Consider the following 15465-nt stretch of genomic DNA (forward strand, 5'->3'; position numbering starts at 1 on the left):
TGTAATCTGGACCCTGTCTTACCTCTCTAACCACACCTCACACACCCCTCCTTTTGTTAACCGGGTTCCAGCAAAAAATGGCTTTCTCTCTGTATCCCTAACAACACCAAATGTGTTCTTGCCTAGTATCTTTACAATAGCTTCTGATTTCTAGTGGAAAACTCTCCTTCCTCCCCAAATTCCCCACTGCTTATTTCTTTTCTTTCAGATTTGAGGTGAAATTGAATTCTTAAAAAATATTTCTTATCTATCTAGTATAATTACTAGACTCATTGTCATTTTACCCTGACAGAGCATTTATTACTGTTTGATATTTTTATATATATGAATTTGTTTTCTATCTTTTACCACTAGAATAAAAGTTCCATGACACATGGGATCATGCCTTTCATAGTACCCTTGTATACAAAAGTGCCTTGCACATAGCAAATATTCAATGTTATGTATACACTTTTCACACATATTATATTTGTTATATATACTATGGTTAGCAAAGAAAACATGTTTTCATTAGAGAGAAAATTGTTAATATCCATAGAAACCAAATAATTCTCAAACAATGAAAATGGAAAATAAAAATTAGAGGAAAAATTAAGAACTAGAGGGAATTTTAATAAGAGATTTCATAATTTCATAATTGAAATTCCTGAATTTCAATTGAATTTGCAAGCTACTAAAATATGAATGAGTGGATGGAAGGATGGATAGATAGATGAATTAATAGATGAATAAATTAAAATGATTCTAGGAAGTTAGAAGCTTTAAGTTATTCACTGAGACCATATATAATTTTAAGTAGCTGCCATTGGAAGAAATTGGTGTCTATTACATTAATAAAACACTGAAATTGAGATTTGAGGTCTGAGACTGGATAAATGCTCACAGAATCTTAGACATACTAGGTACATTATCTAAAAAGAAATTAAAATAGGACAATCATTAAGATACCAGGATGAATTACAATTGAAATGGAATAGGAATCAATAATTTAGGAATGAGGAAAAGAGAAAAATGAACTCTAATATGAACACAAGTAGCAATTAAATATCCTAAATATCTATTTTATAGTAGACTATATATAGTCTCTGAAGGTTCAGTGAAACTTCTGACATTTCTATTTATTGATTTCTACTTTGAAGCTTGTGTCATTGGAAATTGTCATAAAATTACATCCTTTAGAGGCTGATATTCGAAGAATTACTTAAAGTAATACTTAAGGTCTAGCTTTTTTGGCTGCTCTTATCACTGAACTGAAATTTGGCAATATCTTTTGGTCTCTGAAGACCAAAATATCTTTCAACTGAAGAAAAAATGTAAAAAATGTGAAAGTGAGAATGAGGAAATCTATCTGTCATCATTATTTGCACTGTAGACACTTGTTAAATTCAAGGAGGGGAGGTGTGCATTTTGCGGCTTAGTCCTAACAGTGTACTTTTATTTTATTGTAGTAAAAACACCTAATACGAGATCTACCTCATAACAAAATTTAAGTGTGCAATATAGTATTGTTGACTAAAGGTACAATGGTGTACTACAAGCAGCTCTCTAGAGCTCATTCATCTTGCTTAACTGAGACTATGCCAGTTAATTAGGATCTTCCTACTTCCTCTCCCCCAGGCCCTGGCAAAAATATACTACTCTGATTCTATGAATCTGACTATTTTAGATACCTCCCGTAAATGGAATCATACAGCATTTGTCTTTCTGTGACTGGCTTATTTCACTTTGCATAATGTCCTCAAAAACTAATTTATGTTGTCTCCTGATTTCAAAATTTCCTTCTTTTTTAATACTAAGTGTATTCCATTATGTGTCTCTGTCACATTATCTGTATCCATTCATTTGTTGATAGACATTTAAGTTGTTTTCACACCTTGGCTGTTGTTTATAGTGCTGCAATGAACATTGCAGTGCTAATATCTCTTCAAGATCTTAATTTCAGTTATTTTTGGAATACCCAGGAGTGGGATTACTAGATCAAATGGTAGTTCTATTTTTAATATTTTAAGTAATTTTCATGCTGCTTTCCACAGTGTCTGTACCATTTTGTATTGCCATCAACAGAGTACAGGACTTCCAATTTTACCACATTCTCACCAACATTTTTCATCTTGTATTTTTTAAATAGCCATCCTGACAGGTGTGAAGTGATATCCTATTGTGGTCTTGACATACATTTTCCTGATGATTAGTGACATTGAACATTTTTTCATATACCTGTTGGCCATTTGTATGTCTTCTTTGGAAAAATGTCTATTAAAATCTTTAGTCCACTTAACTTTTTTTTTAAATACCAATATTATTTTTATTATTGAATTAAGGGGCTTGCTTATATATTTTGGAGGGTAGCCCTTTATCAGATATGTGGTTTTCAAATATTTTCTCCCATTCTGGAGATTGCATTTTTCCTCCATTGATTGTTTGCTCTGCAAAAGCTTTTTAGTTTGATGTAACTCCACTTGTCTACTCTTGCTTTGTTTCCTGTGTTTTTGCTGTCATACCCGTTAAATTACTATCAAGACCAATGTCATGGAGCTCTTCCCCTATATTTTCTTCTAGGAATTTTATAGTTTTAGGCCTTACATTGAAGTTTTTAATCCATTTTGAGTGATTTTTTGTGTACAGTATGTGAAAAGTTCCAATTTCATTCTTTTCCATGTAGATACCCAGTTTTCCCAGAACAACTAGTTGAAAATATTATCCTCTCCCCATTGTGTTTTTTTGGCACCTTTGTTAAAATTCATTTGACTGTATGTGTTTGAATTTATTTCTGGGCTTTCTATTCTCTTCCACTGGTCAATATATCTTTCTAAAGGATGTATTTATTTATTTATTTTTAATTTTTTTTTGTTTTTTTATTTATTTCTGAGAGAGAAAGAGAGAGACAGCGTGAGCAGGGGAGAGTCAGAGAGAGAGGGAGACATAGAATCTGAAACAGGCTCCAGGCTCTGAGCTAGCTGTCAGCACAGCACAGAGGGGCTCAAACCCACAAACTGTGAGATCATGACCTGAGCCGAAGTCAGACACTTAACCGACTGAGCCAACCAGGAGCCCCTGGTCAATATATCTTTCTTTATGCTAGTATCTTCCTGTTTTGATTACTGTAGCTTTGTAATATATTTTGAAACCAGGAAGTGTTATGACTCTAGGTTTGTCTGTACTCAAGATAGATGTAACTATTTGTGGCCTTTTGTGGTTCCATATAAATTGTAAAATTGTTTTCTCTATTTCTATAAAAAATGCAGTTGGGATTCTGATAATGGTTGCATTGAATTTGTATATTGCTTCGGGTAGTATTGGCATTTTAACAATATTAATTCTTCCAATCCATTGAACACAAGTTACCTTTCTATTTATTTGTGTCTTCTTCATTTTCCTTCATCAGTATCTTAATGTTTTTAGTGTACAATCTCTCACTTTCTGGGTTAAATTTATTCCTAAGTAATTATTTTGATGGGTATTATAAATGGGATTGTTTTCTTGATTTTTTGAAAATATTTATTGTTAACTTATAGAAAAGTAATCAATTTTCATATGTTGATTTTATATCTAGCAACTTTACTAAATTTATTAGTTCTAACCCAGTTGGCAGGGGGATTTTTTTAGAGTTTTCTAGATATAAAATCATTTCTTCCACAAATAGGGATAACTTTACTTCTTCCTTTCTGAATTGAATGCCTTTTATTTACTTTTCCTATCTAATTACTTCTCCAAGGACCTCTGGCACTATTCTGAACAGTAGTGGCATCCTTGATTTGTTCTTAATATTAGAGAAAAAGCTTTCAGTTTTTCAACATTGAGTATGATATTAACTATGGGAGTTTGTCACCACTAGACCTGCCTTATAAAAAATGCTCAAGAGAGTTCTTCAAGTTGAAAGAAAATAATGCTAACCAACAATGTGACCAACTATGTACATGTAATATAATTACTGAGTTAGACACTTTAAGTCTCCAAGACAGAGACCTACCAAAAGGTTATTTTTATGCTCCTTTATTATCTACCAAAATAGAATTAGACAATATTTCATCATTTTGTATTTATGTACACTCTTATCAACCCTCTACTTAAGAAACAGACAAAAGAAAAAAGGAAGAAACAGAAAAATTTCTGAGCATATTTGGATTCTGAACTGTTTTTAGGGAGAGAAATATGTGTTAGATACTAAAGATTTCCTTGCAGTGATGCTGTTCTTTACAATAATGGAGATTTTCAGGCCATGTATACATGTTTGGGGACAGAAATCACTGGCAGGCATGACATGTAATCATGGCTCCATTGTTTTACTCAAAGATTGTTTAATGGGCAGATCCCTTTCTGTTTTTTGGTAGCAACTTTTTTTTTTTTTAAAGCTAGGATGAATGTTGCATGGGAGGTACTTCAGATTTTCTTATTATTTGCTTAATAGTTACAATTTGTTAAACATCTCTTTTTATAGGCAAGAGGCAGTAAGAATCATTTATTTATGGTGAGTGTTAAAGGGCTTCTGATATATGAAGAATTCAACCAAGGGTTTCTGAGAACACCTATGTGTGTACCCAATTTTCAGTCTGTATCAGAATCAGTAATTTAGGTAAAGGGCTAATTCTGTCTTAATGTCAAGCAATGTTTGGAGAATGTGTATTATTTCTATCTCTAGGCATTTTCCTATGGTAAGCTTGGGTGAGAGATGCAGTATCCAAACTACCTCATGTCACATTTTTCTTTTTCTATGTGAACTATGATTTGACAGTTTACATTACTTTATGTCAATTCCCTTATATCCAAAGGTAATGTCATTTACATTACCTTTTTCCTTGTATGTATAGAAGATGACCTTCAGCTCTTTTGGGTTATATTTATTATCAATTCCCTAATTCACAAATATGAATACCATTTGGGGTCCTATTGTTACTGAAAAGTTTTTACTGGATATTGAGCTGCTCTCTATCAGATTGAAGCTGCTTATATATCACATCACCACTCTACTTCACAGATTTGAGCTTGTACATGAATGGCTTTTGTGATTATTTTTCTTATCTTAGAATAATGCAAAAGTGGCAGGAAAAATGTAACTGATGCAAAGCTGTTACACATTACACCTTATAAAGTTTGTATAAAAAGTTAACTTTTTAATCTTCTACCTTATTATAGTCACTGTTTTGACCCTCAATGCTGTCAGCTGGATCTAATAAAGATTCTTGATGCCATTTTCGTATAAGATATGGGAAAAGCAAAACAAAAAGACTATAGAATAATAAACAGATAAAAGGTGTCAGAGTAAGAGAAAAGGAAAGTAAAATAAGTTAATGGTGTAATGAAAGAAGTATCATCACTAATCTAAACTTGGTTATCTGCTATATCTAAATCTTATAATGGGACTCTTTAATTGAAGTATAATTGGCACACAATATTAGTTTCAGTGAGACTCTTGACTTCCATGTAAAACAACTGTGTTTGAGAGAAAGTAATATATTTAGAAGTACAAAATGTATTTTTATTTTTTGATTTTTGTTTTATTTTCTTAAATAGCTTATTGTCAAGTTGGTTTCCATATAACACCCAGTACTCATCCCAACAAGTGCCCTCCTCCATGCCCATCACCCTCCTGCCCCTCTCCCTCACCCCTATCAGCCCTCAGTTTGTTCTCAGCATTCAAGAGTCTCTCATGGTTTACCTCCCTCCCTATCTCCAACTATTTTTCCCCTTTTCCTCCCCCATGGTCCTCTGTTAAGTTCCTCCTAATCCTCCTATACATGCAAACATATGGTATCTGTCCTTCTCTGCCTGACTTATTTTGCTCGGCATAATGCCCTCAAGTTCCATCCATGTTGCTACAAATGGCCAGAATTCATTCTTTCTCATTGCCATGTAGTATTTCTTTGTATAGATGAGAAACATCTTCTTGATCTATTCGTCAGTATGTTAAAAAAATTTTATGTTTATTTTTATATTTTTGAGAGAGACAAAGACAGAGACAGAGCACAAGTAGGGGAGGGGAAGAGAGAGAGGAAGACACAGAATCAGAAGCAGGCTCCAGGCTCTGAGCTGTCAGCCCAGAGCTCAACATGGGGCTCAAACTCATGAACCATGATATCATGACCTGAGCCATAGTGGGACTCTTAACCCACTGAGGCATCCAGGCACCCCATAAGTACAACTTGTATTCCAATTTTTAAGTACAAATATTCATATTCAATAAGTAGTTGAATTTTTAAAATTGAATTCCCAAAATGCAAAATACTATACCTACTGTAGTGGAGGACACAAGGATATATAAGACATATTCTGGGGCGCCTGGGTGGCTTAGTTGGTTAAGCGTCCGACTTTCGCTTAGGTCATGATCTCGTGGTTCGTGGGTTCGAGCCCCGTGTTGGGCTCTGTGCTGACTGCCAGCCCAGAGCCTGGAGCCTGTTTCAGAGTCTGTGACTCCCTCTCTCTCTGACCCTCCCCTGCTCACGCTGTCTCTCTCTCTCTCCTCGAAATAAATAAAACATTAAAAAAAAATTTTTTTAAAGATATATTCTCTATTCTCCAAAACTTAAAATTTACCCAAGGAGTTAAGATGGGCAGCTGCAGTATAAGCAGACTTCTGTATAAAGTCTATGAGTAAGTTCTATCCCACTGCTATAAGACAGTGCTTCCAAATTTTTCCAGTTATGGAACAAATCAATAATAATATTTGTAAAGTCTACTGAGTTAAGAAAAAAAAAGACTTTGTAATCTAGAGAAAAAATGTGTAATTATATTCCATTTGTATTATTTAATTATAGTGTTAACAATAGGATATAAATGTCTTTTTAAGAGAGAGAGAGCAGGAATAGGGGAAGGGCAGAGGAAGAGAGAGACTCCCAAGGAGACTCCATGCCACCAGCACAGAGCCCGACGCAGGGCTCTATTTTAGGACTGTGAGATCATGACTGAACTGAAATCAAGAGTCACATGCTTAACTGACTGAACCACCCAGGCACCTAGGATTATATTATTAAATAAGATATCAAATATTGAATTTATATAAAACTTTTAAATAATCAATTTACAAATGTTTGATGAACTTGAGCTTGATTTCCATGAACATAAATTTGTTTTGTTTATTTATTTTTGAGAGAGCATGTGTGACTGTACACATGGGGAGTGGCAGAAAGAACCCCGCACTGTCAGCATGAAGCCTAATGCAGGGCTCTATCCCAGGAACTGTGATATCATGACCAGAGCCGAAATCTAGTCAGATGCTTAAGTGACTGAGCTACCAGGTGCCCCAACATAAAATCTTTATATGAGACACAGTGATTTTAAAATATGTTCACAAATCCTTTGACACTCTTTCCTTCAAAAAAGTAAAAAAGTGGAGCCTAATTCTCCTCCCTTTGTGGAGTGGACTTCGTGATTTCCATATAACAAATAGAATATTGCAAAAGAAATGGTGTGTCTCAAAAGACTATCATAAAAGATATTGTGTCCTGCTCTGGGCTCTTTTGGGCAGATTACTTGATCTGTGGGAAGTTAGCTGCCTTGTCAGAAGGAATTTATACTTACACCAAACACTTCTTCTCAAAGCCTACAGAGCAAGGAACTGAGGCCTTCTGCCAATAGCTATTAAGGAATGCAGACCTCTGAATAGTCATGTAAATGAGCCATCATGGAATGAAGGCCTCCAACTCCAGTTAAGCTTTGGATTACTGCAAACCTATCTGACATTTTTACTGTGACATTGTTGGGAAACTCTTAGCCACAATTACCAACTGGGCTACTCTTGAATTTTTAACAGAAAGAAATGTGAAGTATAAATGTTTATAGTTTTAAAACCCATACGTTTTAGAGTATTTTTTTAAATAGCAATAGGTAACTAATATACCAAGTTTTAAGGATAATATTTTTAAAGCCTAGATAGTCTCCAATAAGAAGTAACTTAGGTTGACTAACTGATAAAAATATAAAATAATTTTTATAGTCATTCAGGCATTTCTAATAATTGAAAGATTCTGTGTGTTAGACCACCTTTTCCAAAGGAGAATTACCAAGGACAAAGCCCACAAACACAAAAGGAGTTGGTTATTCAGGTTTATTTTAGTCTGGCCGAATGGCCACTCCTGAGCACCCAAAGAGTCCTCAAAGAGCGCACCATTGAGCCATAGCTCAGGGTTTATATAGGGAGAGGGGCGAAGCCGGTGTACAGAAGCGAGAATTTTGCAGTTAGAGGTGGGGGTTGCTTAACAGTAACTTGAAGAACATGTTTGACAATTCTAATCACAATGTTCACTAAAGATATATATCTCAGGGAATTGCTGCAGCCAGGAGGAGCTAGGTTGCTCAACCCCTGACCTTTTACCCAAATAGAGTTTGAGATCAAACAATGGTTGGTATGTCCTCATTTGCAAGCCCCTCACCTTTTGGCTCAAGGGAGTTTTACACGTGTGTGAATTTTTTCCATTTCTCATATTGAAATATGTAACACTGTGTGTGTGTGTGTGTGTGTGTGTGTGTGTGTGTGAGAAAATGTTAATGGACTCAATCTAATTGAGTTTTTATATCATTCTATATTTTATTTTATTTTATTTTATTTTATTTTATTTTATTTTATTTTATTTTTTAATGTTTTATTTATTTCCAGGAGAGAGAGAGAGACAGCGTGAGCAGGGGAGGGTCAGAGAGAGAGGGAGTCACAGACTGAAACAGGCTCCAGGCTCTGAGCTGGCAGTCAGCACAGAGCCCGACGCGGGGCTCGAACCCACGAACTGCGAGATCATGACCTAAGCGAAAGTCGGACGCTCAACCGACTAAGCCACCCAGGCACCCCAATATCATTCTATATTTTAAAATAATTACGAGGGTCACCAGTGTGGCTCAGTTGATTAGCCCTCCAGCTCTTGATTTTGACTTAGCTCATGACCTCACAGTTGTGAGGATGTGCCCCCAACTCGTGCTATGTGCTGGGTATGGAGTCTGCTTAAGATTTTTCTCCCTCTCCCTTTGCCCCTCCCTTGCTTTTGTGAGCATATGCACTTTCTCATAAAATAAATACATAAATAAAATTATGAAACTAACAGAAGAGGATCCACTGTGCTGCTAAGCATATTATCATTAGAAATGTATATCAACCAAAAATGGATTGAAGTATCTGATATACATATACCAGAATTTGGGAGTTCCCACCCCAGATTCGCTGCACTTTGGGCTATGTGCCATGCTTTTTAAGCACCTATTTCATAAGTCTCTCGTCAGTAGTATATAGCACCACACACAGTAACACACTGCCTAAAATCCATTTTTAAGCATTAAAATACCTCCTGAGACCCCCCCACCCATTGCTATGACTGTAGAATAATGTGTCAGACCCCACTTGAACTCCAAAGTCTCTAGATGAAACTTATGCTAAAGGGAGCCTAGAGGCTATAGCAACTCCAGCCCCACCAGGGTGATGAGTGTCACTGGGCAATCCCATTATTCATTAACAACATACCAGTGTGTCACTAGGGGAGTAGTTCTTCGAAACTCACCAGAAAGGTTATTAGTCTCATCAAGCTTCCATAACAAAATGCCACACACTGACTGGCTTAAACAGAAATTTATTTTCTGGAGACTGGAAGTCCAAGATCAGGGTGCGAGCATGGTCGATTTCTGGTGAGATTTCTGGCTTGTCAATGGCAACCATCTTGCTGTGTGTTCACATGACCTTTCTTTAGGGCATGTGTGCATGGAGAGATGGAGAAAGGGAACTCTTTGGTGCTTCTTCTCTTGAGGACATTAATCCCATTAGATCAGTACCATTTTATTATTTGTCTTCTGTCCTAAGTTTTTTTGTTCCTCTGTTTCCTTTTCCTTATCTTCTTTTTGTTCATTCAAATATTTTTATAATCTATTTCAATTTATCCTTTGGATTTTTAGTTGGACCTCTTTACATTATATATTTATTTTCTCTGAAGATTATAATATAAATCTTTAGCTTTGCACAGTCTACTTAATATTGTACCACTTCACATAAAATACATAAAGGAAGAATCTAAATGGCCTATATGATTGCATGATTTCTTTTTTTTATATAAAGTAATATCCTTCATGATATTCTTTTCACTCATCATGTCTTTTGGATTATATTGTGGGTATCACAAATGTTATATTAGATACTTTTGTATTCTGTTATAAAAGTATTGATGTTTTTAAGAGGTCACATTCTATTTATTTTTGTTTATTTTCCAGAGTCCTCAGATATTTGTTCTTTGTTTTGTTGTTGGACATCAGCTATATGTTAGAATCTTACTCCAAAATATTGGCTATTCCTTTAAGCCTCAGTTTCTTTATAAGATCGATGGGGATGAAAATAGTGCAGTACTTACTCTAAGATTGTTGAGGAAACTAAATGAGATAATTTAAAGGATGCAGAACAATGTGACATATAGCAAACACTAAGCATATATTAGCTGTATTGTTATGACTCGTGGTTAATAACATCTACTTTAGAAGGTTTTCAATATTAAAATAAATGTTAAGTACACATGTAAAGAAGTAAGCCTAGTAACTACTGCAGGATAAGGCTTTAATAAATGGCAGTATTTATGTTATTAAAGATGAATAATCTTTAAAAATTTTTAAGTTTATTTATTTATGAAAGAGAGAGACTGAGAGAGAGAGAGAGAGATGGAGAGCAAGTGGGGAAGGGGCAGAGAGGGAGAGAGACAGAGAACCCCAAGCAGGCTCCATGCTTTCAGCACAGAGCCCTATGCGGGGCGTGAAGTCACAAACCTGTATCTAGTGCCTTGCTTTGGACCCAAACTCTTTTTTTTTATTAAAAAAATTTTTAATGTTTATTAGTTTCTGAGAGAGAGAGAATGAGCAAGGGAGGGGTAGAGACAGAGGGAGACACAGAATCAGAAGCAGGCTCCAGGCTCTGAGCTGTCAGCAGAGAGCCTGACACAGGGCTGGAACCCACAGACCATGAGATCATGACCTGAACTCAAGTCGGAGGCTCAGCTGACTAAGCCACCCAGGCACCCCTGGATGACTGTATTCTGGGATTACCTTTTATATTTGCTAAACTTGATTTTCTGCTTCACTTTAGGCTCTACTTCCTTTTCTAATGTTGACATTCTTATGACCTCTAGAGAAAATCTTGCCTCTTTGCTCCTTCCCTACTCCCTGCCTAGACCACAGGTCCTACCTTCTTTATGACCACCTCAACTTCCATAAAACCTCCACCATCAGATTTGCATTTAACATATAAAGACTTTAAGAGAATTTCTATTAGAAAAACTAAAATCTTTGTAGACTACAGTTAGTAGAGATGTAATTTTGATAGAGGGAATTAATCAAACATGGAAAACATCTTTTTCTAAGTCTAATAAACATAACTTTCTTTTAACCTGTATTTGCTGTCAGATACTGAATTCATAACTAGGGTTGTCAGAAAATAAATATGTGAACAATAATGTGATTCAGCTTGTTATATTAGTTAGGTTGGCTATAATAACAAATAGACCCAGAAATATATATTGGCTCAAACATCATTGCCATTTATTTCTAGCTTCTATAAGAGTCCAAGTTTGATTAATCCTTCCCAGCAACTAGTTTTTCAAGCAGTGATTCTGGGAGCCAGTGACCTTCCACCTTGTGCATTCGCCATCTTCTAAGGGCCTTGTCCTTATCTCTGTATGGTGAGCCAGAAGAAAAGAGAATATATAAAGAAGATATATATGTTTCTTAATAACCTTGGACCAGTAATGACACATATCACTTCTGCCCACACTTCACTGTAGAGGACTTAGTCTCATTACCACACATAATAGCAAAGCTGAGGGATTCCTGTGTCCAATATAAGAAAAAACAATTTTAATGGCAGCTATTATTTCCTACCAGAGTTAAGACAAATATGGTAAAGTGGATTACAAAGCCCTTTACAATATGAGATAATAAATATATGTAAAACTAATATGCATGATGAAGTACTAAGTGTAAGGTAAGACACTTATTAAATTATTGCAAGTTAAGTAATTGTGAGAGGTAATGCAGGAAATATAGGAATCAGTGCATTCAATAGTGATTTCCCTTTCCAAAATCACTATTAAAACACAAGTTTAAAAAGAACATCAGTTGGGAAAAATGCTTCTTAATAAAACCAATAACAGGTTCTTGTCAACTTTATTAATGTTGCTTTCGAAATAATAGGTACAGAAAATAAACTGTGCTTAGCACTTATATAATGTATTATATTTGTCTTCCCTGTGATGTAGGTCAGAAGGAATCTGAAGCTAAGGATGAAGAATTGGATGCCAGTTTTAGGATATCAGTGTTCAAACTACTCATGCATACTTCAGATTCACTGAAGTGTGCTGCATTATTGAAAGAAAAGGAAGAAGGTTATTTTCCTACAGACGTCCAGCCATTTTCTACCACTCATCAAAAACCAGCAATTAAAAAAAAAGACATGCCATTGAAGGATAATGTAAAGAAAGAGTTTTTTACAACACACAGAACTAGAATAAAACTCCAAACACTTTGTGACATTGATAAACATTATTCAGAACAAAAGAAGCAGGAAAGCCATAAAAAAAAAATAACAGCTATAACTCTGGCGCAAGTTGCCCAAGAAAAAGTTAACGTAACTGTTCGAGAAAACTTAAATAAGAAGAAAAATGCCACACAAAAACTAATTGCAAAATATAATGAGACAATTCAAAATGGTCTACAACAACTTTGGCAGGAGAGATTCAAATACCTTGAAGAAGTTAGAGAGAGGAGAGCTCTGTTTCTAAAAGAAAAAAAACAAAAGACTGAAGACCGTTTATTAATTCAAAACATAAGCAATGAGCGCACTCTTTTGTACAAAGGAATGATTAAAATGGACAGATTGAAGAAGAATCAGGCTGTCTTACAAGAGAAACATCTGATTGTTCAGCAAAGACTAGAAATGGAAAAATATCAAAAGAATTTACTTAAACAAATGAAGGAAATTAGGTAAGTACAGTTTTGATATTATAGAAACTTTTAAGTCAAATACATGTAAATATTGCATAATAACTGCTGATATCTAATAAACAATACTGTTTTTAACATGATATATTTTCTTTATAAAAAGAGAAACTACCACAAAAAAGGACAAATACATTCTAATATATTACCAAAGATGAGACAAGAAAACAGCTGTATCTCATCCCCTCTCCACCCTCATCCAATAAAATCTGCTTCTTTTTAGTGATGTTTCTGATTAGTGATGTTTCTTATTTCAAATGGCATCATCACAGCCTCTTGACCGATGCTAGAAACCTCAATGTCTTCTACAACTCAATCTGTCTCATCACCAACATCTAGTATGTTTCCTTATTCATTTTCCTGCTCAAGAGAGTCTCAAGCTGATCCTTTTCCATCTTCCTTTTCCCATTAGAATGCAGAATCTCATAACCACTCTAAGAATTCACATTTTATCCTTTCAGGTGAAAGCTCCATCTCATTTTCAAGACTTCCTTTCCTCAACCCATAGCTTTTCTCCAGCCTACAAGCCTCAACTGTCTTTAAAATTCAGTTCTGTTCATGCCACTTCCTACTTATATATATTGACACCTTGCAGTTGTCCACAGGACAAGATCTAATCTAAAGTGGCATTTCAGACATCATGCTGTGTTTCAGTTTATCTAGACTCATCTCACTAAGTTTTCTGCCATGGCTTCCTCGCTCTTCACCTAACAGCACTCTGGATTTGCTCCAGATAGACTAAATTATTCTCTACTCAGATTTGGAGTTTTTATTCCAGTGACCTTACTGAAACTATCCCCTTTTTGTTCAAATACGCACTCTCAAAGAGTGCTACCAGCCCACACAGTTAGTACTATCTGCATATCATTAAGCATCACAAGTCTCTATTTTATTATGCAGCTTAGAGTGCTTTGGAGTGTTCTGATTGGTGAGAATAAGAACCTTGTTTCTCCAGGGAGACATCATCACTAGCGGCTAATGCTCCCTGAATGTGACTGTGTTTCACTCCTATTTCTTCCCATCATTCAGTGTATGAACTGTACAACCACTGACAAAATTCATCCTTTTATTATGCATCCTTTAGTAGCCAACTGAAATAGGATCTTCACTTTTAACCCTTCCCCAACTGCTCTTCCATTCTGAATTAATCCTTTTCATTTGGCGGTTCTTTCATAGCACTTTATTTAAATCTTAATTACAGCAGTTATCCTAAGACAGCCTATATCAGATTAGCTTGTAAAGTCCTTTATAAGGTAATTTGGTCTATCTTTCCATTTCAGTATCTAGTACAATACCTAGCTTCCAAAATTATTGAGTAATTATTTATTGAGGAAAATAGGTAAAAAAATTTTTTTTGAAATCCAGTTTTTTAATTAGTAATAGTTGTATGTAAGTCCATTTAAGTCATATATTAGAGCCTGTGGGGCATGGCAAATTTTACATTATATGTATGTATATCTCAATAAGTACACTTATTAATACTTAAGCCATTGCAATGAGAAATAATGCATATATTTTCAAAATGCTTGTATGGTGAAGATATGTAACCAGAATTATTAAATATATACTGAAAATGTAATTAACCAAGTTTTGAAAATAGCTTCACTAGCTATTAGAATGCATATCCAAGAATAAGTTCTTATTACATGATAATAAATTTTTCCTACACAGTTTTTTCTTTCTGTGATCATTGGCGTTTCTTACCTTCAGTTCAAATTATTCACATAGTAATTCACTTTCAGCTATTGAAGATGTCAGGTGATGTGGGGACATAAAGATTATCTGGCCCCAGGAAACTGAAAATCTAAGTGGGAGATAAGTCATCAGGCAATAAGACTGCCAGAGTTAAATAATAATGCAAGCAATAATATAAAATCTATCAAGAGACAAAATTAAAATTTCCAGTTAAATGGTAAATAATAAATAGATGAGAATAATCTAAGACACCTTTAAAGGGAGGGCATAACTAAACTTATCAAAGTGTTAGTTCATTTCAGTTCTTCCCAACAACCATATGAAAATTCTTATCATATTCTTGATCCTCTAAGAACTCATAGTTCGATGGCAAATATAAGCATATATTTGAATCATTACAAAACATAGAAGAAGGAAAATTACAACTGTCAATTTGAATTTGGTAAAGAAGAGAGCTGAGAGGAAATCATTATTGGCAGAGTGGATGAGCAAAATTGGAGACTTCAGAATAGGAAATGTGGTGGGAGAAGAAGGGTGTCGTGAATATTGCTCTACTCATGGAGGAGGTTTATGAAGGAGAGTAGTTGAAAGTGCAATTGCTTAAGAAACATTAAATTGGACTAGAAATGGCCTGTAAATCTCAGTGGAAATTCACATGTCAAAGACCATATGGAATCCTACCAGGAAAAAAAGTTGCATTTTAAACATGCATTTTACCACAGAAGCTGCTTTTTAAGAAATATCTTAAAACACTAATGTTTAGAACACGTTTTGGACAAAGCAGCCTCAAACAAACGCAAACCTTTTGAAAATTGTTTCATGATGATT

General features: G+C 34.9%; 1 protein-coding gene across 4 annotated transcripts in view; it reads left to right on the forward strand.

The window, feature by feature from the left end:
- The window catches only part of LRRIQ3 (leucine rich repeats and IQ motif containing 3), a 206482-nt gene that overhangs the window by 184252 nt on the left and 6765 nt on the right, over positions 1-15465 (forward strand). For all 4 annotated transcript variants that reach the window (XM_039224202.1, XM_039224204.1, XM_039224205.1 and 1 more), the window contains one exon: positions 12204-12927. In XM_039224202.1, the coding sequence (XP_039080133.1) occupies positions 12204-12927 (724 nt within the window). The remainder of the gene's footprint in view (positions 1-12203; positions 12928-15465) is intronic.

This window comes from Hyaena hyaena, unplaced genomic scaffold (genome assembly GCF_003009895.1).
Source record: "Hyaena hyaena isolate Hyena2069 unplaced genomic scaffold, ASM300989v1 scaffold_1553, whole genome shotgun sequence".
Classification (NCBI taxonomy): Eukaryota; Metazoa; Chordata; class Mammalia; order Carnivora; family Hyaenidae; genus Hyaena; species Hyaena hyaena.